General features: G+C 36.5%; 2 protein-coding genes across 2 annotated transcripts in view; both read left to right on the top strand.

Annotated features, from left to right (window-relative positions):
* LOC121413480 (mannosyl-oligosaccharide 1,2-alpha-mannosidase IA-like) overlaps positions 1-3,705 on the top strand; it is a 68,556-nt gene extending 64,851 nt beyond the window's left edge. The window contains exons 9-10 of the mRNA XM_041606303.1: positions 8-180; positions 722-3,705. Of these exons, the coding sequence (XP_041462237.1) occupies positions 8-180; positions 722-934 (386 nt within the window). The 3' untranslated portion in view covers positions 935-3,705. The remainder of the gene's footprint in view (positions 1-7; positions 181-721) is intronic.
* Positions 3,706-14,905: 11,200 nt separating this feature from the next.
* On the top strand, positions 14,906-22,722 carry LOC121412567 (betaine--homocysteine S-methyltransferase 1-like). The gene is made up of 7 exons (XM_041605355.1): positions 14,906-15,011; positions 17,002-17,192; positions 17,573-17,767; positions 18,260-18,371; positions 20,724-20,926; positions 21,786-21,867; positions 22,396-22,722. The coding sequence occupies exons 1-7, from the start codon at positions 14,996-14,998 to the stop codon at positions 22,665-22,667; spliced, it is 1,071 nt and encodes a 356-aa protein (XP_041461289.1). The 5' UTR covers positions 14,906-14,995; the 3' UTR covers positions 22,668-22,722.
* The last annotated feature ends 2,187 nt before the right edge of the window (positions 22,723-24,909 follow it).

Here is a 24,909-nt window from a genome sequence, read left to right on the forward strand (position 1 = left end):
TCCCCAGCGACCAAGCTCGGACCGGAAGCCTTTAGATTTGAAGGGAGGGCGGAGGCGGTTGCCATGAGACAGAATGAGAAGTACTACATTCTTCGTCCAGAAACTATAGAGTCTTACTTCGTACTCTTCAGACTCACCAAAGATCCCCTCTATAGGCAGTGGGGATGGGAAGCTGCACAGGTAACAATCATTTCTCGTTATTTTATTCCATATCCCGAAGCAGACTGTTTCTATTTTAACAATAATAATAGTTCTGTATTACACAAAGCATCACATAATGATCAGTGCAATCAGTCTCTAAATTCATCCCTATAATCAATCACTTAGCTTTTGTGTAACAGGGATTTAAAAATCAAGCTAATATCTTGGCATGTAGATGTTATACACTTGGGGTTTTTTTAATCCACAAGCTGTTTATGTGCAAATTTTGATTATTTTAGACCAGCAAATTTGAAAGGTCAAGTTACTTTTTCCTGTTCATTCATATAAATTTTCTGTTGAGGTGGACTTGGCCGAAAACTTAGTTATGAAATTTCATATTATACATTAGTCGGTGGCTCCGGATATACACACAAAATGGATGGTGAAGTGTGTTCTTTTACTGGCAGTTGTAGCGGAGAGAGGCATAAATTGCACCCCCTGTATGTTCCATGCAAAATAAAAGCTTAGGCCTACATTATCATTTTTATTTTCCTTCTCTTTGTTCTTCTTTTTCGTCCAGGCCTTAGAAGCACACTGCAGAGTGGGAGACGGGTATTCAGGCATCAAGGATGTCTACGCTACCAACGTGGCCCACGATGACGTCCAACAGAGCTTCTTCCTGGCAGAGACTCTCAAATACCTCTACCTTTTATTCTCAGATGATGAGTTTATGTCATTAAACGATTGGGTTTTAAATACGGAAGCACATCCTTTACCTGTGGCTAAGTCATAGTACACACAGGGACAAACACTTCTCACCTCGAGAACAAATAGAAACTCTAAAACGGGGATCTGATGGCATTGTAGCAGACATCCATCAGGAGGGTGTCACATTGACGTTGGCCGTCCAGCAAGTTGTCAGATCTAACAACTTCTTCTTGGTTTTATTTGGCTGAGAAGGACAATTCTCTGATTGTTACTATGGTAACTGTTGGATAATGACAATTTGTCAGTGCTGACAACTTACAAGAGACAGCCCCCAGCATTAGGACGCACTTCTAGCGTTGGACGACATCATCGGAAACATCATGAAGTGTGTTCTTGCATCACATGGAAGGAGGCGATCCTTTCATACACAGTCGATGTGGAAGACAGAAGACCCAGTTCACATCCAGAGATTAATCTACGACTTTGTCATCACAGAGATGGATGATTTCTGTGTCTGTGCTGAGTATATTGAAGTGACTGCCATAACATTGGACCAGGTGAATCTTCAATCCCATTCCCATTCAAAGAATACTTGCCGAATGTGAATCTTCATTTATGTCAAAAGAATTTAACTTCCTTTTTCCTACTTCGGCTATCATTGAAAGAGAGGTTAAGTCTAGTAAAAGATTCTTGTATTAGCTAGAAAATAGCAAAACAGAGACGAAGCCAACGTTCAGGGAAGTTCTTTGCTCATCTAGATGAATGATAAAAAAAATTGACTCCATGTTAAACTCTATCTTGATCATTTAAATCCTGGTTGTATACAAGCACATGTGAAATCAATTAGAGTCACTTTTGCCTGCAGAGATTATGAGATGCTCAAAGGTGTCACCCTGAATGGTTGGTGTCCAACTGCCCTGACATAGGTGACATCGACCGTCAGCAAAATTGACCATCATGGTCTATACATAGCACACATAAAAAATGCACCAAAATTTGCAGGAAATCATAAGTGAAATGTTACATGATGATCTTCCCTTTCCTTATATTATTTTTTCTAACATTTGTTGAAATTCCAAGTCTTGTTTGATTTCCATTTTCAGTAGTTATTTTTAACTCACATCATTGAAATTGTTCTGTAAATGTTATGACAACCATACTGATAACATACAATACACCATGAATAAATTAAATAGAAAGAGGAGTATGATAAACCATTTAAATCATATATAACAATGCAATGATACACAGCAGCACTAGGGTATATTGATAGGGAGCAAAACCACTTAGAAGGTGAAGTCATTTTTATTCTCGGGAAGAAGAGGGGTAATATAGAGTAACACAACTCAATTTTTATATATTTCTTCCTTCCTCTTTTCTTCCTTTTTTCTATCTTTTTTTCTCTATTTTTTTTCTTCTTGAAAAAAATCAGTTACAACTGTTATAATATCAATGAAGCAAGCAATGACTCAAATTATTTTCAAAACAAAAGTTCATGTAGAAAGCAAGTATAGTCATTCTATTTTTGTATCTTCTAGTAGTCTTGGGAAATTATGGGTCAACTATAAACAAAGTGAATCCGTTTTAGATTGTATGAAACGGGTAAAGATGGAGGTATTGAAACAGAAATAAAAATTTGAATTTTTTTTAATGTAATGTGGGTTGAGATGGTAATATGATGGGGTTATGGAGATACTGAAAAAAAATAATAAAGAGAGAAATCTGTGAGAAGTGGGTGCATCTGTGTGAGGAAAAATAGGAAGGGCAAATGTGTGTAGTAATAGAATGATAATGAGCTGTTCATTATGCCTGTTCTTGCTTCTTGACATTGCTGATTTATTCAAATAGGGGGGTGTGTCACAAAGATTTATTTATGAATTAAGTTCTTAAATGCTGACGTGTCTTGATATGCAAGGCGAGATCTTATTGATGGATACGCAGTAGTGTGCGTCCTCGTGACATGATCTGACCAATGCGGTCTAGCCTATCATACCGTAAGCAACTCAGTAATGAAGTGCGACTCTCAGTCATATTTAAATCTTTGTGAAACACCCCAGGTCTATTTTCATTATTAGGTAAATTAGGAATGTGTTCTTTGGACACTTTTAATCCTAGGAAGATGGTTTTCTGAGGCAGTTAGTTCAAGCCATGGTTAACTTCAAATGATTATCTAATGGTACTAACAGTAAATGTTTATTCGAAACCAGGGATGCCACTTTTCAGTCTTAAGTCAATTCAGACATTTTCGACATATTTTCAGCTATAGAGACATATTTTCAGCTAGAGAAAACACCGTTTTCATGTAGGAAATGGGTCATTCTAGATGATTTTCACACTTTTTATTCAATTCTTAGTAGCTTCCCTTATCAATAACTCAACTTTCAGTCTAACTTCCCTTTGTGACATGGACTGAGCCATGCTATTGATGCCAATTAGATCACACAAAATAAATTACTTAATGGAACATTAAAATTTTCCACAAACTATGGTCCATTAGGAACCATTTATGTTTAAAAAAATAGTTATATTTTCTTATTTCCTTGAATTTCATATTTAACTTATGCTGTTTATTTTATGTTTTTGTACATGGTATAGGGCCTATGCTTTGGTTTATTTGTAGCTTATAGAAGGGGGACATTTTATTTTTAACTTTGGACATCATATGGGTATATATGTGGTTCATATGTATGGTTGGTTTACAAAAAGATATTAAGGGGATCAATTTTTTTATTTCAAGCAAAAAAATGTGAATGAAATTATCATGTTCTTAATCTGAAAAATGAGACGTAAAGACTAGATTCATTTTATAGAAATTGTTTTTATTAGTGATAGATAGTTAATGGCAGCTCTGCTTTTTAAAAAAAAAATTAATCAGAAAGAAACATATTTTTTTATTATTCTTTAAAGTATCATGCCTCTGATTAATATTATTTTTTATGCTTTGTTTCTTATCCCAGGTACATGTATACATTATATAACAAACATCACTTATTATACCATGGAACATAATTCCACAGAAGACCCATGGGCTTAAATCCATATTACTTCATAGCATGCTCTTTTGTAATATTTTTTTCAATGTTCATCAAAAGAGGATTCAACATTTTCTATGTAAAATCATTAATAGCAAAGGTGTATAAAACTTGTGTTGGGTTTCACAAAAAATCATTATTAAAATGATATAAGTTATAACATCCATTCATTCCAGCTGTTGGTTTTATTAAAGGACACGTCCACCCCAACAAAAACTTGATTTGAACATAAAGAGAAAAATTCAACAACATAACACTGAAAATTTCATCAAAATCGGATGTAAAATAAGAAAGTTATGACATTTTAAAGTTTCGCTTCATTTCACAAAACAGTTTTATGCACATCTCGGTCGGTATGCAAATGAGGGATCTGATGACATCACTCACTCACTATTTCTTTTGTATTTTATTATATGAAATATTTTCATTTTCTCGTCATTGTCATGTGAAATGAAGTTTCATTCCTCCCTGAACACGTGGAATTCCATTATTTTAACATTTTGTGCTTCAGGCAAGGAGGTCCTAATCATCAAATTCGTAAAAATTGAAATATTGTATAATTCAAACAATAAAAAACTAAAGAAATAGTGAGTGAGTGACATCATCGACTCTCTCATTTGGATGTAACTGGCTCGTTCATATAACTATTTTTTTTTTAAATAAGTGAAACTTTGAAATGTCATAACTTATTTTACATCCGATTTTGATGAAATTTTCAGCATTGTGCTTGTCTGATTTTTCTCTATTGATTCAAATCAACATTTTACCGAGGTGGACTTGACCTTTAATGTTAATTTGCATTGGTGTCTCAAGGGACATTTTAGTCAAGGTCACAAATCAGCTTGCTTTATATTTTTTGTTAATTGCTGAAATTTTAAAATCTCTAGAGAGACAATGAATTAATCAGTTAGAGACATGAATGGCCTGCTATATTTTCCAAAGTTTTTTCTTTTTATATTTTTGTTCTTTGTGAAACCTGTCCAGACTTTATTCTTCTACTGTGTATTATACACTGGTTCTTTCATCGTTACAAATTTTATGATTACAGTAAACAAGTAAATACATGTATATGTATTTCATAGGATTCCTTTTTCATGACTTTTTGTCTCTGTCTTGATGATCATTCTATGTGATGTAATCTTGTTCTATTGTATCAAAGAATAGTTATTATCTCTATCTTTTGCACCGCTTGAGTTTCTTAAAAAGATCTAAATTTCTTCATGGTTGATAAGGTTTGATATATCTTTAAAATCTGGTATAAAGGGAGCCTTTTTCTGAGTATTTATATGGATGTGTTCTTATATTTGCAAGTGCATTGAAGTAGGAACAGAAAAGAGAATTCTGTCACCAGCTTGTTTATTGATAATACCTAAGGCACGTTTCCCCTATGACGAGTCGAAAACAGCTGTTTGATTAACTATATGTAGCTGGTACAAAAATGTTAAAACGGTTGTTTTTGACTCACCATAGAGCAAATGTGACTGAAGTATGAATGGTCAGTGGCAAATCAAGGGGAAACAAGCTCTCCTTCAAAGAACTGATAGTGGAACTATCTGAAATTATGTCCCTCCAACTTAAGATTTTTGCTGCTTCTTTGTCTATCAGATCATACGATTTTTGTAAAGAGATGGTTTTGTTTTCTTCCTTTCTTCTTGTTCCCCCATTTCCCATCTTTGCCCCTCGCCTTAAGTAGCCCCCATGGCACATGCCCCTTGACCCCTGGATACGCCACTATAAATGATCGAATGAAACTCACTCATGATGAGAAACCATGAACGTGGGCCTCAAAAGATGGCTCACATGTCAGCATTTGATGTAGCTGGTGCTCTTGATACCTCATTTCAAACAGCCAAAGTTTGATGGCCGCAGTGTGCTATCTTATGCTGTATGTTGTCCATTTAGACCCACCATCCATTGTGCGTGTAGATGAAAGAACCTTTAAGCGGGTTGTGACACTCGGTCTTTTATCCTGCATATGCCAATCTATGCAAGGCAAACTGTTTTAAAATACTTAATCATATTTCTTGATATAAAAAGATAAAAAGTAAACTTATGAATATCAAGAAATCAGTTTTTGTTGGTATATCAGTTTTTGTTTTTATATCAAGAAATCATAAAATGTGGCCCATATTGGTGTGTGCTCATGTTGAAATCAGCCTTGTTTGGCCCTAGCCATTACAGTAAATGGAACAGTACATATCTTTCAACTGTTTGTTCATTTCAAATACTAGTATACTTCGTATATCAAAACTGTAATCTACTGATAAACCAGATATGCTCTAAGAGAGGTCTAAATCTTCAAGCAAATCTTCTAAACTGGATGCAGTTACATAAGATTTTTCAGCTAACTCCATTGATGCCATAAAATGAAAGTAAAGGTCTGTTGATGTCATTTAAGAACTATAGGAAGGCATATGTCACCAACATATCACAAATGTGTCATGCTTTATGGAATCAATATATTCAAACAATATTTTTCAAAGAAACTGGAAGAAAGTACCAGTACTTTTCAGATTTTTTATTCAACTTGGGAGTGGTCACTTTATTTTTGATCAACTTTATTTTTGATCAACTGCAGTAGTAGCATTGTTTGTATATTGTAAAACATCTCTCTTTTTCTTTAAATTACTTGTCTGTAAGAAAAAAGAACATCAAATCCACTTTTTGTTCTCTGTCTGTTTCACTTTTAGATAATTCATTTTCTTTCTTTTTGTCATTATAAATGATGACAAAGAAAGGATGGTTAGATATTATATTCACATTGTAAATAAAAGTCTTTAATATGATATGTTCTTGTACTTTACTATTCAGATTCCATTTTATTTGTAACTTTTCCTTGGTACATGGGTTGAAGATAATTTGATACTTTACAACTATTATAAGCTTAGAATGAATTGATAAGAATAAAGAGTATACAGTTGTATCTACCCATGGACCTACTAGCTAGTAGGTCCATGATCTACCCAAGTCAGATAAACAGTGGTGCTCAAAGTTAGTGAACCCCAAAAAGAAAATGAACATATCTAAAGTGTTCGAGTTCCGCCGTGTTTTAGATATTTCATCCTGAAGTCAGGTGATAAAATATTACATTCAATAAAGTTTGTTTCTGTGGGCTCTCCAAACATTGCAGGGTTGTCTACATGTACATTCAACACTCAGCGTAAAGGAGTGTGTTTTGTGGTGGGTTCACTGACTTTTAAGCACAACTGTATATTTGTTTGACTTCAGAATACTTTGACTTCCTATATGATTTATAACATTTTTTTCCTTATCTGATCTGATAAAGCATGGCTAAGGTGACTATTCAACTTATAGAAGGTCAATTTAGCAGATTCTACTGTTAGTTAAAAAATGATGAGATGTGGCCGAATAGTACATGCACTGTATGGCCCCTTGGAAGAGGGGCTTGTCGTGTTCCATAATGAATATATGTACATGTGACAGTATGGTTCACCTATATGTGCACTCTTATAATTATTTCATTGCAGATGAGGTAAACTAAAATATATTGAAATATTTTCTTTTTATTTACTTGTAGTGTTTTTAAAGCTTCTGACATTGCCATTAAAGTAGCCCTGATAGCAAAAGCGTAATACTGTTTCATTCACTATGCTGCCTTAGTCTAAGCGTTATAGGTAAACTTAATTCCCATTATTTGCTTGTGGTTTATTCAGAATCGTTCGGAATTGTCAGACAGAATATTTGTCCAAAATTTATGTAGGCTGTGGTTGGTCTTGGAATTATTAATATTCAATTTTAAATCTCTCACAAAATATATATCACATTTGCTTTTTCTGCAAGTGATTTTTCTGTGTTAGCAACTGTCTTGACTGAATGATGAATATGTGTGGGTAGTACGAAACCATTGACTTAAACAGAATGGATGGAATGTTGTGTGATAACTCCATGGTGCCACTCGATGCCAACAGCAGCCATATTGAAGTCATATCTATATGCCTGTGAGTGTGTACTGTTCCAGTATCATTGATGCAGTCAATATGGTGGCACCCGTTGGGTAGTGGCTTGCAAGTAAACTGCAAAAAATATCAATTACGTTGCTCGGTAATTATCAATACAGTAATTGTAAGAGCAAAGAAATCGTAGAATATCAAGCAGTAGATAAGGCAATGATCCCATTGCCACTGTTTTCTCTCTGTTAAATTTTTAGGCAGAAAATTAAACAAGTTCTTGTTGATTCATCGCTTCAATAAGCTTCTTATGCCATTACTTTTCCAATTATTTTACAATGATGTATTATTATGTGCTTTTGATCAATGGGGATTATTCCCCTTTTACAGCAGACTTATCAACCTTCTCGATAAGTTTATTGGGAGTGATAAGTTCCGGTGATTCTGATTAATATTGTACATCTATTAATAAGTCGAATTCCATTTTCTTTGCTTTTCTTCACTCATTTTCAGTAGTTTGAGGAAAGGTATCAGAATTTATGAAATCAATTATTTTGAACCATTAAGGCATATGTACATGTAATTGTATAAGTATGTTCAATGCAAACGAAAGTAATATATGTCATAAATATAGATATGAGAGAAATTTGTAATCTCTCTCAACCTCTCTCACTCTCTCTCTTTCCATCTGTCTATATTTCTCTACCTCTCCCTATATAGTTCTTGAGCTCCTTGTCTCTTTCTTCTCTCTCTCTCTCTCCGGTTTCCAATGACACAATTTAATTCACAATATTGATATGATAATTATGTGGCTTGATAATTGTTTTATATTTATAGGGAATCATTTTAAACAAATGCTTTAAACTCTGTGATTCCTCTCTTCCCTTTATTTACAATTATAATATATCCACATGTATGTATATATTTTTGATGTTTTTTAAGAGAGAGAGTGAAATTAAATGAAATGAATGAGACAACATCTCTATTGTCTTTGATGTCTTTAGTAGATAGTCCTTGGTTTACACGGACCTAATTACAACTGGCAGGCAAAAGATATTCGTTTGAGCCAACCCAATTCTGAGTTTTTAAATTTGATATTGCTGATTGACAAGAATGAATGAATATGATTGACAATCTAACACTGATTCTAGGGAGGGTACCTACTGAACTTCCTTTTTCCAAATTGGAAAGATATATCGCTACTTTTGAGCTATTTTTTTACTGGCGGAAGAATTAGGGCCATTTTACTCAAGTGATGAATTTGATCCTGTCAGGTGTAGTCTTTATAAATGCCGATTTATTTTTAAAATGAGCTGGTCGAGGTACCATTTCCTGGTCAGATATGGAATATGAGTCATATATCCTGCCAACTGGTAGTAAACATTCAACCCTCAAATTTCCTTATTTTTATGATTTTCTTTAAGTGCCTCTTTAACACACGAGTCTATGGGAAATTAATTAGGCCTGTGATACCTATAATGCGATTAGCTGTTGCACAATTCATTCTAAACTCAGCTATGTTTACTGTGGTGAAGAGAATACTTGCTGAATTCATTGAGTGATAAGCTAATGAGCGAAAAGGGCAAAAAAACAATTTAAAAGAAAAAAAAGTGAAAGATCAACATTTTCTCAATCTTCCTGTATTTTTTAAATCCACTTCAATTACAATCCCCTTGGGCTGGGGCATTTTTACCTAAACCGAACGAATATAAAATTATAGATGTTTTTACTGAGAAAATAATAAAGCGAAACAGAGTGATTATCTTTGGGGAAAAAACAGAATCCTGTAAAAAAATGATAATAATGCATAAAACATAGAGTTGAAACAGGGGAAAGGGTACAGAATTGTTGTAGATGTGTAGATTGCATTGTTTATAAATGCAAATTCTGTCAAAGTATACACAATCACAAATTGCTGTATATTTCTATAATTTTGTCTAGATCTGGCTTGACAAAGCAATCTGAACAGTACTATAATGGTGTACCTGAAAAACCTGGAGGATGAAAGGGGCATTCTCTCGGAACTAAAAAATGGATGAAAATTCAAGGCAATTTCCGGAAGTAGTTCCAAAAAAAAAAGAAAATTCTGTCAGGGGAAATCTACCTACCCCCGCCCCCCGATACGCGAGTGCCCATGCATCACTGAAATTGTGTTTGTTAATTATGTTGTTGTCTATTCCAAGTTTTATGTGACATTTTGATCAAAAGCTGTACATTGCCAGCTACGACAAGGGTAATAACATTGTATCTCAGCTGGCCAGGCGCGCCGGAACACTTTTAGTTTTGGGGGGGCAAAATCCCGAAGGGGGCACAATATTTTGGACAGCGTGAGTACCGAAGCGATCGAGCGGGAATGACTGTGGGACCCCCCCCCCCCCCACGGTAAGGACTTTGTGTAAAAATGGAGTATAAAAGTTGCGTTTCTAAAAGCATTCAAAAATAAATTTCTTGAGAATAAAACAGTCTTGAAGTTCTCTTTGCTCCTGTTTCCTCCCTTCTGACCCAGACTGGTGTTTCTTCATGATCAGGGTCGCAGTTCCAGCAAATTACGAGCCTTATTGCAAACGAAATTGTTTCAAACAAACCAATGTAATATAAGCGGTGCTTTTGAAGACTTTAAGATGACAAACACAACCGTACGCAGCCGGGGGCCGCCGATCGAGAGGGCAAAATTCACAAAATTCACCAAAAGTGTGCACGAAATCCTCCAATTTTATTCTAGAAAATGCAAAAGCTCCCCCATCACAAACCCCCTCGCTCTTAAGTTTCTTCGAAAATTTAGGTCTGGGCAGCCCCACCCACTCCCGGATTGTTCTTTTATTTTTGCAAACGTCCATGAATAACAAAAGCTGGGATGAACCAGAGAACATAGCTGCCATCTCGATCTGATTAGTAACAGGTAATGGGAAGAAGTTTTGGAATCTAAAATACATAAGCATGATAAGTGCTATATCATATGAGCTGAAATAGTATCAGACAAAACGCCTTCCAATCATGCCAATGAAAAGGAATAGAGGAAAATACGGGGCTGTGGCAAACCAGTAGAGCAGTACTGTAACGCTTTTTTTTCTTTTATATTCTTTATTTACATTTTCATTCATATCTCGGATAATATGAGTCCGGTCAAGAAGACACTTTCACAGATGATTTTATTTTTTTCATGTCTAAACATTATCTCTAAGTTGCTTTCGAGTGGGATTCACCATTTTCACAAATTATAAATTATAATCCTCTACATATGATTATTCTGTGTGTAATTTTCTGATAACATGTCTGAGTTGAAATGACCTTGGTGTTTTCTTTAGGGCACTGACTTGTTATCACTGTATTAACTCAATTTATATTTAGTTGAAAATGAAATAATTGAAACAAGTTTCTCGAGATGTTATGGTTTCTGGGCTTGACAGCTATGACATAGATTCCATATGTTGCTCGAGTAACTAGTGTTCACGCGCGTTAGTGATATCGGGTCCGGTCTGAGCTTTTCTGGACGACCGCGCGTTTGTTAGACGACACAGCCAGCATCATAGAATTATAAACCTAATCATTGGTGCATGGACCACTATCAATTTGCCATTCGCTTTTAGTCTGAAATGTATTCATTAAAAGGTTAAACGTTATCACACTGTAATAAGATGGAAAATGGGCTTATCAAAGGTATGTTTCACAGAGGAACTGTTCGTCAAAAGACGCTAGGCTTACTATGATAATGTATTTGCCCCGTCAGGGGCAAAATTTTTTCATTTTTGACAATGGAAATGACAATTTTCAGGCGGAAAAGTGCCTTCGTTTACTTTTGTCTTTAAATAATTTATCATTTTTCTACTTTCAGGAGGGCACATGGGGGGGGGGGCAAAATCTCGTTTTGCCCCCCAAAATTTTATTTGGGGGGGGGGGGCAAGTGCCCCCCTGCCCCCCCCCCCCCCCCGCTTTCGGCGCCCTTGCAGCTGGCCAATGGACCTTTAACATCTGCAACGTAATAGACTCATGGCACTGGCGTACAGATGAGGGACTTGGGTTCTTCGACACCCGAACAAATTCACGACAAGGAGAAAAAAAGGAGAAAAAAGGAAACGAAAAGGGATGAAATGCTTTGTTTTACAAAATGTGATTTTTTTTTCTTTATTTAAAGTTAGATTTTTTGCTTGCTCGCTTCATTTTCTCACAGATTTTTCGAAATTTTGACCCATACGTCATTCCTGGCCCCTATTTATTTTTTGGGGGGCTCATTACACTACTGATTCATGGACTATTCTAAATATATATATTTTTGCTGGAACATCGTGAATCTTCTGATGACAATATTATTTTGATAACTCAAAATATTTAGGATCTTATCTTTATTCTATTTCGTTCAAAACAGAAAACTATGATAATTATTGCTGATGCATATAGCGGCGGGTCCAGGCATTACCAGTAAGAGGTGGGGACAATAAGGTTTTTATTTTCTTCTTTTCTTTAAACTATTTCTGATAAGCACACTGAATTAGGTCAGAGGTATAACATTTTCGAGTTTCTCGTCGAAAAGGGTCATTATGCGCACCAATCATGGAGCTACTACGGATAGCTCCATGCTCTAATCATTCCCATGACGCCGTGCAGATATATTTTCTTACACACTTTGCAATTTTAATTATAAATCCCTTTCATTTCTCCAGGGGACACCCCCCTGGATCCGCCATTGGAGTCGCTATGGTAACATAGCGACTACCTTTTTTTTCAATTATATCGGGTGGTTCGTGGAAACATAAAATAACATTAAATTTTAATAAATCTGAAAAATCGTATAGAACATCATAATAATAATGATAATAACATCAATGAGAAATTGATGAAAATCTATAGGTTCGTGTACAGATATATTTTTCTCAGTGTTTATATTTTTTGTATAAAAGCAGTTTTACATGAATATACATAGGTACCACTAGCACAAAATTTATGGGATAAAATAATAATCTTTGAAATATCCTAACCCAATTCTCTGAGTGGTGGGGCTACAGAGCCCCCCCCCCCCCCGGTGATTCCATGGTCGTGAACTCTACATTATATAGGTACCCTATTAGCCATAGGCTACGGCACTTTGGACCTCTCCAGAAATACAATCGACAAAAATGGGAGTTGAAACCACTTCACCACATTAAATAACCCTGAGCTTTGTAATGTGCGTATCATTAATTTAATGAGATACTATATTGATGAGTAAGCAAAAAGACACTGACAAATGCAGCGATTTTCCCTGTGATGGTATAGGGAGCATAATGTCCCTGTTGATGGTTGTAAGCTCAGATGTCTGAATTTGGTGTTCAGTCACTGTTCAGACACAGATACCTGAACAATTTAGCCATTTTCTGCCTCTATTCTGTCACACGTAGACCCCCCCAAAAAAAAAAAACAAGGGAATTAGTTTCCGCTTCCCTCAAAATGAATTTCACGCAGGTCGCCACAGCCACTATCGAGATGTAGGTCAATACAACAAAGCATAATGATCTGCCGATATTTTTAAGGTCGGTGGACTATTTACCAGTTGTAATAGGTATTTGCGCTCTAACAATAATGATGTTATTTTTTAGGTGAAAAGGTATATACCCTGGATATCCATGAAAACAAACAAAGCAGAGACAAACTCAAAAGACAGTGATCTTTGAAAGTTCCTCAGCCAGCCATCAAGGATTCAAAGGGCAAAGACCAATGATTAGGTGATGCATTTGAGTGCCTTAGCCATAGGCTGCATGGTCAAGGGGAAGAGGGCAGGGGGCGACGCCCCCATGGTATTCTTTTCAAATCGAGATAAAAGAAGGGGAAAGATGAGAAGGGAGTATAGAAAGGAAATTGACAAAAAATATCAAGAAGTGTATATAAATGTCACCCCTTAATCAAATTTATAGTCCGCCCCGTCTCCCTCCAAAGACTCTAATTCATCTATTAAAGCCAAATAATTGTTTCCTCAATATTTTTGAAAATGTGATTGTGAGAAGGTTTCCGAAAAAGTGAATGAACATACTTGTTGGGTCGGGGCGGATCCAGGGGGTATCTAGTGGCCTTGCCATGAAAATCAAAGCGAGCGCGAAGCGCGAGCTTAAACTATTTGATATTCCGATCTGAAAAAAGAGTTTTGACATAGGACCGGGACATCCTTGAGACATGTCATCTTATGAAAATAATTGTCTTCCTATTCCTCTTGCTAAGCGCGAGATGAAACATAAGGGACAATTTAATTATTGAATTAATATCTTAATGCCAAATGAGGGCGCGAAATCTGATGAAATTATGCCCAGAAAATTTGACATTTCAAGCACTTTTGTAATTATAGATAGGATGCATCACTTAATATATTTAAACCATTAAAGCGAGCGCAAATTGCGAGCCTAAATTTTATACACTGCTATGAAAAGGGGCTTTTAAGTAGTTCGTTCTATAATCAGACATACATAATATAACTCGCCAATCAAATTGCGAGCGTGCAGGGCTAGCTGATACGTTTTTACAATCAGACCTGAAAAGCGATATTTTAGAAATTGTATGAAATACACGAAAAAAAAAGGTACCTGATAAATAAAAATTTGCAAGCGCGCAGACAATTTCAATATTCAGACCATAAAACTGACAGTTTTACCTAGTAATTTTTGAAAATCAATTTGAAATATCACGCAAAATAAGTTGAAATGAGATGAAATATGTTTTGTATATTGACTTCCAAACTTGATATTTAAACTACATATTGAACAAGATATGAAATTCACCTAACAGGCAATGCGAGCGCGAAGCGCGAGCGAAAATCTTATCTAGTGACATGAAGATTCTTTTTATTTTCCAAGACTGAAGTCTTCCCCTCATCTTATTTTATTCACTCGTCTTCTTTTTTTTATCTTTTCTTTTACCTCTTTATCCCCTTTCTTTCCTCTTTTTTCCTTTTTTTTTTGCTCCGCCAATAGGGAGGGGCCAAAGCCCCTCGGCCCCCCTGGATCCGCCTATGCTGCATGAACAAAAATAACTACATTCCGGTGTTTACGCTCTGTGATATTTATAAAGAGAAAGACCATGATTACCCTATTGTGTTTATGAACTTTGTACTGCATGAACAAAAAATATCTACATTTCTGGTGTTTATATAGGCACAATTGGGTTTCAAGTGCTCAGTTTTTTTAGACCACTATTTTGAACCGCACGAGATTGTTCTATACTATCAACTCCCAACAATAATCTAAGATGCCTAAGACAAAAGGTAAGTTCGTGATTTTTTTTTTTGGTAATCCAATGAGAAATCATTATGAGAAATCATTTACTTAATGTTCTTTACCACCTCAGGCGTGTCTATTGAGTACATGTAAATTCAATTTATGCATGTATTCCTTTCTTGGAACAGGCTGGGTACAAAATGTTCCTTTCACCTGTTAGTAACAGGTGTACAGGCTGTCATGTTCTTGGAATCCAGTCGATCTACATTATCTGTTGTTATGTCTGGCAAAATTCTGACAAGCTTCCAGGTGGTCAAGAACATCCTTTGCTTAAAAATGTATGCATAACATCTGAATATAGCTTAGTAAACCTGTCTGTATAACTGTATCCATAAACGGATAATAATTCGGTACGGTAATACACCTGTTCTCTAAAATTCTTCTAATTTATGGTATCCAAAATGAAGTAATTAAGCAATCGATGTAATGTACATACAGATCCAATAAGACCTTCCTTTATTCAAAGTGTATATAGATGAACCTACTGGACAGTTTGTGACATCATCTGGAATTCTTTAGGGTGACACTTTGGCACCATATCTATTTGTGATTGGAGTAGATTACATTTTAAGATATCGACTGGATTTTGGGCATCAAACCTAGGGACCAACACAAATATTTGACTGAAATAGATTGCGCTGATCGATATACCATTTACTGTTGATTGTTTGAAAGATGCACAAGAACAACTCCTTTTTGCAGTAGAGGCCTGCAAAGTTTGGCCTCTCCATGAATTCCCCAAAGACCGGAGTACATAACATCGGGCATAACATTTAATGAAACTCACAATCATGCAGCAATACTACTGACAAGGAAAGGTGCCGAGCTTAAATTTTAGGTATTTAGGTTCATATTCGACTCAAGAAAAGACTTTCCATCTAGGAAAGCTATACTGTTTGCATGGAATGCATGTAATACTGCATTTGATTTGGAAATCAAATGTTTCCCTGTTAACAAAGCTCTCCCTGTTTGTGTAGAAAGTATCACTTTGTATGGTTCAGAAACATAGACAATCAGGAGGTCTGGCACATATTATACTCGACTTTTTATTGGATAGATCACAAAGGAAAAGATGAAATTTATGAAGATCTTCCACCTATCTCCACCACGGTAACAAACTTTATAAACGTATGAGATTTGCAGGCCACAGTTTTCGTAGTGGGAAGGAAGTTATTTCTGATGTAATTTTGCTGCGCCTCTCTCATATTAATGAGAAGATGGAGACCTTAAACTTTGTTGATTGCATAATTATGTAGGGACACAATTTGTTACATGATTTACCAACTCTCAAGTCAGATCGCGAAGCCTGGCGCACCATTGTTGATTCATTCCGATTTGTAATGTAGCGGTATAGTAGTAGCTAACTTCGTCGTATTCAAATTTATGTGTTGGCCTCCGCTTTATTTCGGACAGTTTTTGACAACCCAACCCAGCTTTGCCAAACTTAACAACGAAGAAGGCATTAAAACTTTGTGTTTTATATATAAGGGTTAAAAGAAACTAGGAAAGAATTCTATTGCAGCGATGGTTCAATAAGTCAACGGGCCCATTATAATAGAGGAAATTGTACTTCCATGCAGTGCAAAATCAACGGGTTGAACAAAAACAGACAAACGAACAAACGAAAATCTTTAAAGAATTTCAAACATTTTATGTAAAACCAAATATAATGATGCAGCCTGCATGAAGTGTATTTAAAAAAATGAATATTTCATTATTTTCCATGGATGGGTATTAACGTTAATTTAAAAGGCCAAACCTCTTGTTCCTCTAATATTTCTTAATAATCATATTACGAGGAAGTTATCATAATTTCTATAGAGACTAATGCCCCCATTAATTTGATCGTCCTCCTTCAATTCCACCTTTATCCAGAATCCTACTCTTAAATGCATTTTAAGTGTTGACCTGATGGTACCTCTAAATATCTTTTAAATATTTATCTTGTCTTGAAAATGAATTGGTAAAAAAATTTAGGATTGATGGAGCGGATTAGGGATGGGGAAACAGTCGTTTGTGCTGAGGGGTATATATTTGCCTTCGAGCGTCTTGGATACCTGAAAGCCGGACCGTTTACCCCTGAAGTTGTAGTGGATCATCCCGAGCTTGTACGTCAGATGTACAAGGACTTCGTGCGCGCAGGAAGTGACGTCGTCCAAGCCTTTACGGTTAGTTTTGATATTACCTCCCCCGCCCCTTCAATTTAGGAAACATACCCTGCAACACTGAAGGGTCTCGTGTGCATGTAAGTTACAATAGTACAATTTACTAGTAATTTTTCAATTTTTTCAAAGTAATATTTTGGAAGAGGTGCATAGGCCTATATCCCTTTTTTGGCAGATGGAGATATCAAGATGCAAAAAGATTAATTAGTAATTAATAGGTCCACGCATGGTAGGACTCATCTTATTATTGGTGTTTCATTTTGGATGCGATAGTTTCATCACCAAGTAAAAACTGTACTTGCCCCTCCCCCCCCCCCTCCCCGTCTATGGCTTGATGTTGATATAATAAACAACTATCATTCATTTTCTCTCCATGCTGATAGTATTACGGTCATCGTAACAAGTTCAAACTGGTTGGCCGTGAAGATGAGCTCGAGAAGCAGAATCGCCTCGCCCTCAAGATGGCGAGAGAGGTTGCCGATGATACAGGGACATTGATGTGTGGTGATCTTAGTAACACGTGGGTCTACCAACCTGGTAATGAAGAGGCGATTGCAGAGACTAAATCCATGTTCAAGGTATCATGTCGTGAAGTGTCCTAAATACACACACCCGCCCCAATAAACACACTCTCACATACACCCACCCACCCCACACACACGCCCATCCCCACACACGTGCACGCTCTCATACACCCACACAAAGTAAAGGAATAAAAGAAGTCCTGTTTCTGTGTAAACTGTTCTAAAATGAAAGATATTTTTCATTCAATTTACGAAAGGCTGAATAGTTGGATTACCGATCTTAAAAAGGTTTATCCTGAAGATGAAAGTACACTGAGTTCCTGCGATGAATTATTTAATTACAGTGTTATAGTTTTCTTCAGTGCATCGAGAATAATATTTTTAATAACCAATCACCTTCTTTTTTTTGTAATTCATGTTTTATTGACCCTTTTCATAAAAATATACATAACAAAACGTTCATGAAATAATGGATCACGTATAAAATTGATCAATCACCTTCTGTTATGACGTCACATCAAGATTTTATCAACTGTATTTGCACAGGAACAAGTCGAATGGGCGGTAGACGAAGGGGCCGATTTTATAGTGGCCGAGACCATTGGTCATCTGGGGGAAGCTTTGCTCGCCACTGAAGCTATCAAGCAATATGGAAAAGGTGAGAATAACACAACAGCAACATCATGCACAGTAATATAATTCTTAGGAGACACAAGCTTCTCAAGATGTTTGGGGATATATTCATAACAATTATATTAACAATTTATATTTATATAATAAGTGGGTGCGTCGTGTTCTCGTGGTTCTAACCTTCGCCTTTCAAAAAGAGGGTATTGGGTTCGAATCCTAGCCATAGCGTGTTTTCCCTCAGCAAGAAATTTATCCACACTGTGTTGCACTCGACCCAGGACAAGTAAAGGAAATAATTCCTCAAAAAGCTGTGCGCACCAGAATCGGTATAATCGCTTTTTAGCCGGGGTAATATAGGAGCGTATTGAGCACATAGCACTATACAAATCCTATCGTTTATCATTATTTTTTATTATAACAAAAATCTTCCTGCATAACATAACCTGTTGGGAAACTCGCTTTGAAAGTGATTTCTTCGACATGTGACCGGGGTAGAAAATGAGGATAAATTACAAAAGGCAAACAAACCTCCAAAAATACGTTAATTAACCTGGCATTGTCAATATCAATGTTGTGAAACAATGCTAGGAGATTATTTTCTCTCTCATTTTACTGGGCAGGGTCGGATTCAGGACTAAGCAAAGGAGCACCCTAAAATGGTCGAGATGGGGTTGCTTCAGATGGAAACAACTATTCTTTTATTTAAGGACATTCCACTGTTATGTTTGTGCGCATCATGATCTGCGCATATTTTACACTCTGCGCGCTGACGTCACAATGGATGAACAGGTAATTAATCAGCTGTAGGTATGAGCTGATTTTTCTCACTGCACTAGCTGCAGATCCGATGTATTATTTTTCGAAGCTTATAGATACAAAGCTTTTAAAGCGCGTTTTGGTTTTGGGGTGTTTTAAAAAGCACATTATGTTGCTCTAAAAAAGTGCTAACAATTTGAAACCAGCAAATGAACCCATTTTTATGTTTGCACCTCTTAGGTATACATTCCTCTACAACCTTTCAAAGTTTGGAGAAGATGACATGAGTTTTGAATAAAGTACAGCATTTCTTGTACTTCTCAAGTTTGTTATTGAAATTTTACATTTTCAGGTTGAGTTTTTGTTATCTTTCGCGCCATTTCGAAGAACTGAGTGGACTTTAACAATTAGCAATATGAATTATATTTGCCATCTTAATGATACAATTATTAATTATAATGCGAATTTGATAAAATTTTCAGAGATTTTGGCTGAGTAATAGCTTTATTGTTGTGATTTCGTGAGGTCTAAATTGCCAAATTCTTTTGAACGCACATTTCTTAAGAACATCCATTTGGGTTAACTTTGAAGCTCTATAGCAAAAAATCAGGCACATGGACCCATGTTTATTTTTGCATATTTGGAATATTCAGGTGCTAATGTATATGTGCAAAGTATGTTGAAACTGACTTGGATTTTTCAATGTTTAGGAGCAAAACTACGGAACCATACGCATTTTAGACGGTATTATTGGACTTTTGGACGTTTTCGGCTCATTTTAGGCGATTTTCATGCCAATTTGCAACACTGTGGACACTCATAGCAAAAAAACGAGCACATGGACCCTATATTTTTAACTTCCCTACATCTTCCTTATATATTCCTCTACAATTTAACCGAATTTGATGAAAATGACATGGATTCTGAAAAAAGTGTAGCTTACAATTTTTAACATTATTTTAAGTAGATTCACGTCTTTGAAGATTTTTTTTCCCTTCGAGTTTTTGCACCATTGTTGCCAAACGGGGCGCTACTGACTCCAAATAGATATAGTTTTACCTATTTAAAAGAGTTTCTATTATTTTGTTATACAAAGGTATATTATCTTGAAAATTTGATGAAGTTTGATGCGGTATCGACCGTGTATAATCAGTGATAATGATGATTTTTAACTCAATTTCGCGAGGTCTATAAGAGAGGCATATAATTCTCTTGATTGTGCAAGATTACATAATTATCATTCAAATATGGCGACTTTGAAGTCCCGTAGAAAAAAAATAAGCACATGAACCTACAGTATTTTTTGCATTTTCATAATGCATAGATACAAAAGTAACTCTCTGCAAAATTTGGTGAAAATTGACTTCATTTTAACTGAGGCGGGAACATCCTTTTAAAAAAAAACTGCACATATATCCACTGATTGTTTTTTTTAACGAGAGCAGAGTATTTTATCTAGAATAATAAAAGATGACCCATAAATTATTAGTTGCACACACTAGTCATGCTAGTGATCACAATATTGAAGTATATCGTTTTTAAAGTGCATTGTTTTGTAATCGGTTTTAGATGACCCTTTTGTGGTGACTGTCATGTCTTCCCATTCATGTAAATATGTTATTAGGTGTTCCAGCGGTGATAACCTTCGCATCTCATTACACTCAGAAGCAGGATGACGGTGGGCAGACCACTGCCGATGGTGTCGAGGTCAACGAAGCTCTTCGTAAACTGGTTGCTGCAGGAGCTGATGTCGTAGGATTCAACTGCACTCTTGGACCAGTGTCGATGATACCATACTTGGAGAGAGCTGTGGAGGCTAACATTGGGGTAATATAGTTTACTTAGCCTAATCGGGCCCATCTGTGGCAGCTTAGTGCGCAGGACCGGAAAGCCTAAGAGACATGGGAGAAGGTCAAGCTAGCTATAGTCCGATGCAAAGACCATAAGTTCAAGGACAAATATAAGCCTGACTGTTTGAGACCAAGATCAAAGACAAGGTTAAAGCCTGACTGTCTGAGACCAAGATCAAAGCCTGATTGTCAAAAGACCAATGTCAAGGACAAGGTTAACGCCTGACTGTCAAAAGACCAATGTCAAAGACAAGGTTAAAGCCTGACTATCCGAGACCAAGATCAAAGCCTGATTGTCAAAAGACCAATGTCAAAGACAAGGTTAAAGCCTGACTGTCCGAGACCAAGATTAGGGACAAGGCCAATTACTATCCTAGACCAAGGACAAAATAATGATCATTTTTACGCGGTAAAGGGCCCGGCTCCAGGATCACAATAAAGTACTAAGAAAAGATTCCCGTTGAAAAAGTTAATATCTTTGTTTATTGTGACTTTCTTCTGAAAATTGTCCCTGTCTCCCCCAGTCTCTATTTCGTCAAATCATGGACTCCTTGGACAAATATAGCAAAACCGGTAGGTCTTTTAAAGGATTGTAATAAATGACGTCGATCTTACATCATTGATAGAAAAGGAATGTGAAATATACATCGCCCAGATAGGCGGAGTACTCTACCAATATCCAGCCTCCGTCGGGGAATAATCGCCCGATGGGGGAAGTGTGGTTCTCTTACTTGTTCCAGTCCTGTATACCGATAATGACTCGATTCCAATATATCATAGGAATACTATAATTGACGAGGGAATTGATCTGAAGTCTGTCATTCTTGTCTGTTCAGGCTCCTTTAGCTGCAGTACCAGTGCCTTACAGGACGACCCTCAAAGAACCCACCTTCACAACCATTCTTGATCCGTGGACAGGTAAGTCGCCTCATACTGGGACTTGAATCCACAACCTTAGTGGGAAGCTGCTTAATGCATCTTCCTTACGATCTGCGTTAATAGGAAGTTGTTGCACCGTGACGCAGAATGCTTTTAAAAACATAGAAAGTATATTGTCAAGTATTCTTCATGACAATCATTGACATTGAGCAACCAAGAAGTCTTTGTCGAATATTAATCCAAAACATCAGTTTATTCCTTGAGTCTGTACAAACGAAATATTTGCAATTTTTCGTCACCCCGAGTTGGTTTACCAATTTTCGACAATGACCTTCCAGCTGTTCATTGTCTTTTGACGTGCATTTTTTCAATACATTTACTGTTTTGTTGAACCATTGATATGTCATGGAAAGAAAAAACTTCATAATTTCACAATCACACCTCTAAACCGACGCCACAATGTAATATAGGCCAAAAATGAAGAAAAGACAAGAGGCTGAAAAAATTGACATTTTTTCTTGCACTTGGTATCTCTGGACACCAATTGTTTTCTTTTGATCCCACCAGGTAAGCGAGCCTTCCCCGACAACCTCGACTGTCTCTTATGCTCTCGTGAAGACGTCGTCAAGTTTACCCAACAATGTGTCAAGCTGAAAATACCCTACATAGGGCTCTGTTGCGGCAACGCCCCACACTTCACCAGGACCATGGCTGAAACCCTTGGTAGGGTCACCGAGGCGTCCAAGTACTCACCAGACATGTCCGTACATGGGATCTATGGAACGGATGACCGGAAGGTCAATACTTACTATACCAAAGAACTAGCTAATGCAAAATAAGTATGACCTTTAACAGGATGTGATTGATGGGTCACACCAATTAAATCGACTCCAAACCGACGTACTTGGTAATAACGTTTGGTCGGTCTGGAGTCAGCTTTTACCGATGTGGTTTATCATGACGACTTTCTTTCCAATCAATAAGGATGATGATGGACTGGAATTGAAAAAAGGAAGTATGAATATAATCTATGATAATAATAATAATAATAGGTCCATTTATATAGCGCAGCTACTATGTGCATACTCTACTGCGCTTTGATAATTGGTATCATATTATTACCCCGGCTGTAGCTGAGCCGCCATATTAATAGGCGCTAAAGCGTTCAAGGAAAAATCCTACCGGGTACCCATTCACCTCACCTGGGTCGAGTGCAGCACAATGTGGATAAATTTCTTGCTGAAGGAAATTACGCCATGGCTGGGATTCGAACCCACGACCCTCTGTTTATGTATTCTGAAGCATTACGGTAAGGAACAGTAACATCATATACTTTGATGAACGTAGTATATGGTAATGGCTTGATTCTACAAAATCATTTGCAAACATTCGTTCAATAAGAGGCAGGAGAAATAAAGCTAAACTGGAATATCCTCACATTGCAGATTGTAAAAAATGTTTTGGCAGATATTGTCTACATATTTACTAAATTATATTTCAGTTAGCTTCACAATGTTATGGGGTCAAAGGGATAAGGCGGTAATAAAGTGGAGGGGCACTTCTTCCCATATCCCCTTGTGCAATCAATTGAGCTTATAAGAACCCAAGATTTTATCTTGATGAGGACTAACTTCGGATGTCAATGACAGTTATTGTCTGGATTTGTATCGACCAATCAGCATTTATTTTAGTGGTCTCATGATTTTTGTTGAAACATATTCTGTATTATATTTAATTCCTTATTATAGCGGATGTGATGAACTGCACGTGAGCTCATCGATGTAACGAACCTATTATTACCTTATAGACCTGAGTGTAATTGTATTTTAAATTTGATAACTGAAATAGGTTGATATCGATGCACTTCAAACCGAGGTATTAAAGCCATGTCTACCTCCACGTATAATACACAAGGCAGACATTATTCGAATTATATAGGTGGATTTTTTCTGCCATAACGGAAATAAATCCTTGTCTAAATTCAATTCTTTTCCATTTTCTGTTGTTCTTTATTCATGTTGTCGGTATCTCCTTATGTTCTTTTCATAGAAATATATTCATTCCCATCTCCTTTAAAGTCATTTCTGTATATTGTGCCGGATATTGTGCCTGTGCGGTATCAATCAAATCCTCCTGAAAAAAGGGTGCTCAAAGCAATATTTATTTGCTTTTTTAATTTATTTTTACTTCGGTTCCTATTCTAGAACAAAATGATTCACTTACTAAGTTTTAAAAGTTATGTTTTCCCTTATGCTTTACCCTGGTAATTGACGTTTAAATTGATTTTCCGGAAAAGATTATATCATTAAGATTACTGGGTTTTCCTCCTATAAAGATAATCGAATTTATATGATCCGAAACGGAGATTTTGCTGAATAGGAGAAAGACATTTGTGATAGCATCAAACACTAAACGATTGCATTACTACCTTTTTATCTCGTCTAAAATAATGAAGGATATAATTGTCCAAAGTCCATATTTATATACGATGTGATTTCCGGATGAGCATAGATCGAATGATGAAAAAGGTCGGACCATCAGGATCGGATCAAAGTCAAGGGACCAGTTTCATAAAAGAGTTACAATTACTGGTAACTTAGGCAATTGGCCCAGCAGCCAATCATGATCGTGGTTCCATTTGTTACCATTAGTTTTTATGGAGCTGGCCCAGGGTGGTGAAGACAAGCCCGAGACAATCAGAGCTATCGCCAACGTAGGGGAGGGGGGGAGGGGAGAGGGGGTTGACATCCTGCTGGGGTTCTCGTAGATACTTGCACTGCTGGGTTACACTTCGTAATTCCGAAGCGTGTAAATTGCCTATACCTCGATGTTTGTTAATCCGAAAACGAAAAAGGGTTCGTTAATCCGAACATTTGTGGCGTAATTCCGAAGGTTCGTTAATCCGAAAAGGAAATAATTCCGAAGGTTCGTTAGTCCGAAAACGAAATGAACAACGAATCTCATTTCGTTTTCGGATAAAGGAACCTTATTTTGTTTGCGTATATTAACGAACCTTCGGAACAACGAACCTCATTTCGTTTTCGGATTGTCGAACCTTCGGAACAACGAACCTTATTTCGA

This window comes from Lytechinus variegatus, chromosome 4 (assembly GCF_018143015.1).
Source record: "Lytechinus variegatus isolate NC3 chromosome 4, Lvar_3.0, whole genome shotgun sequence".
NCBI classification, from domain to species: Eukaryota; Metazoa; Echinodermata; class Echinoidea; order Temnopleuroida; family Toxopneustidae; genus Lytechinus; species Lytechinus variegatus.

Coding starts and splice junctions, on each gene's coding strand:
- LOC121412567 (XM_041605355.1), top strand. Junction 17,768..18,259: donor AGACTAAATCCATGTTCAAG/GTATCATGTCGT, acceptor GTATTTGCACAG/GAACAAGTCGAATGGGCGGT. Junction 18,372..20,723: donor TATCAAGCAATATGGAAAAG/GTGAGAATAACA, acceptor ATATGTTATTAG/GTGTTCCAGCGGTGATAACC.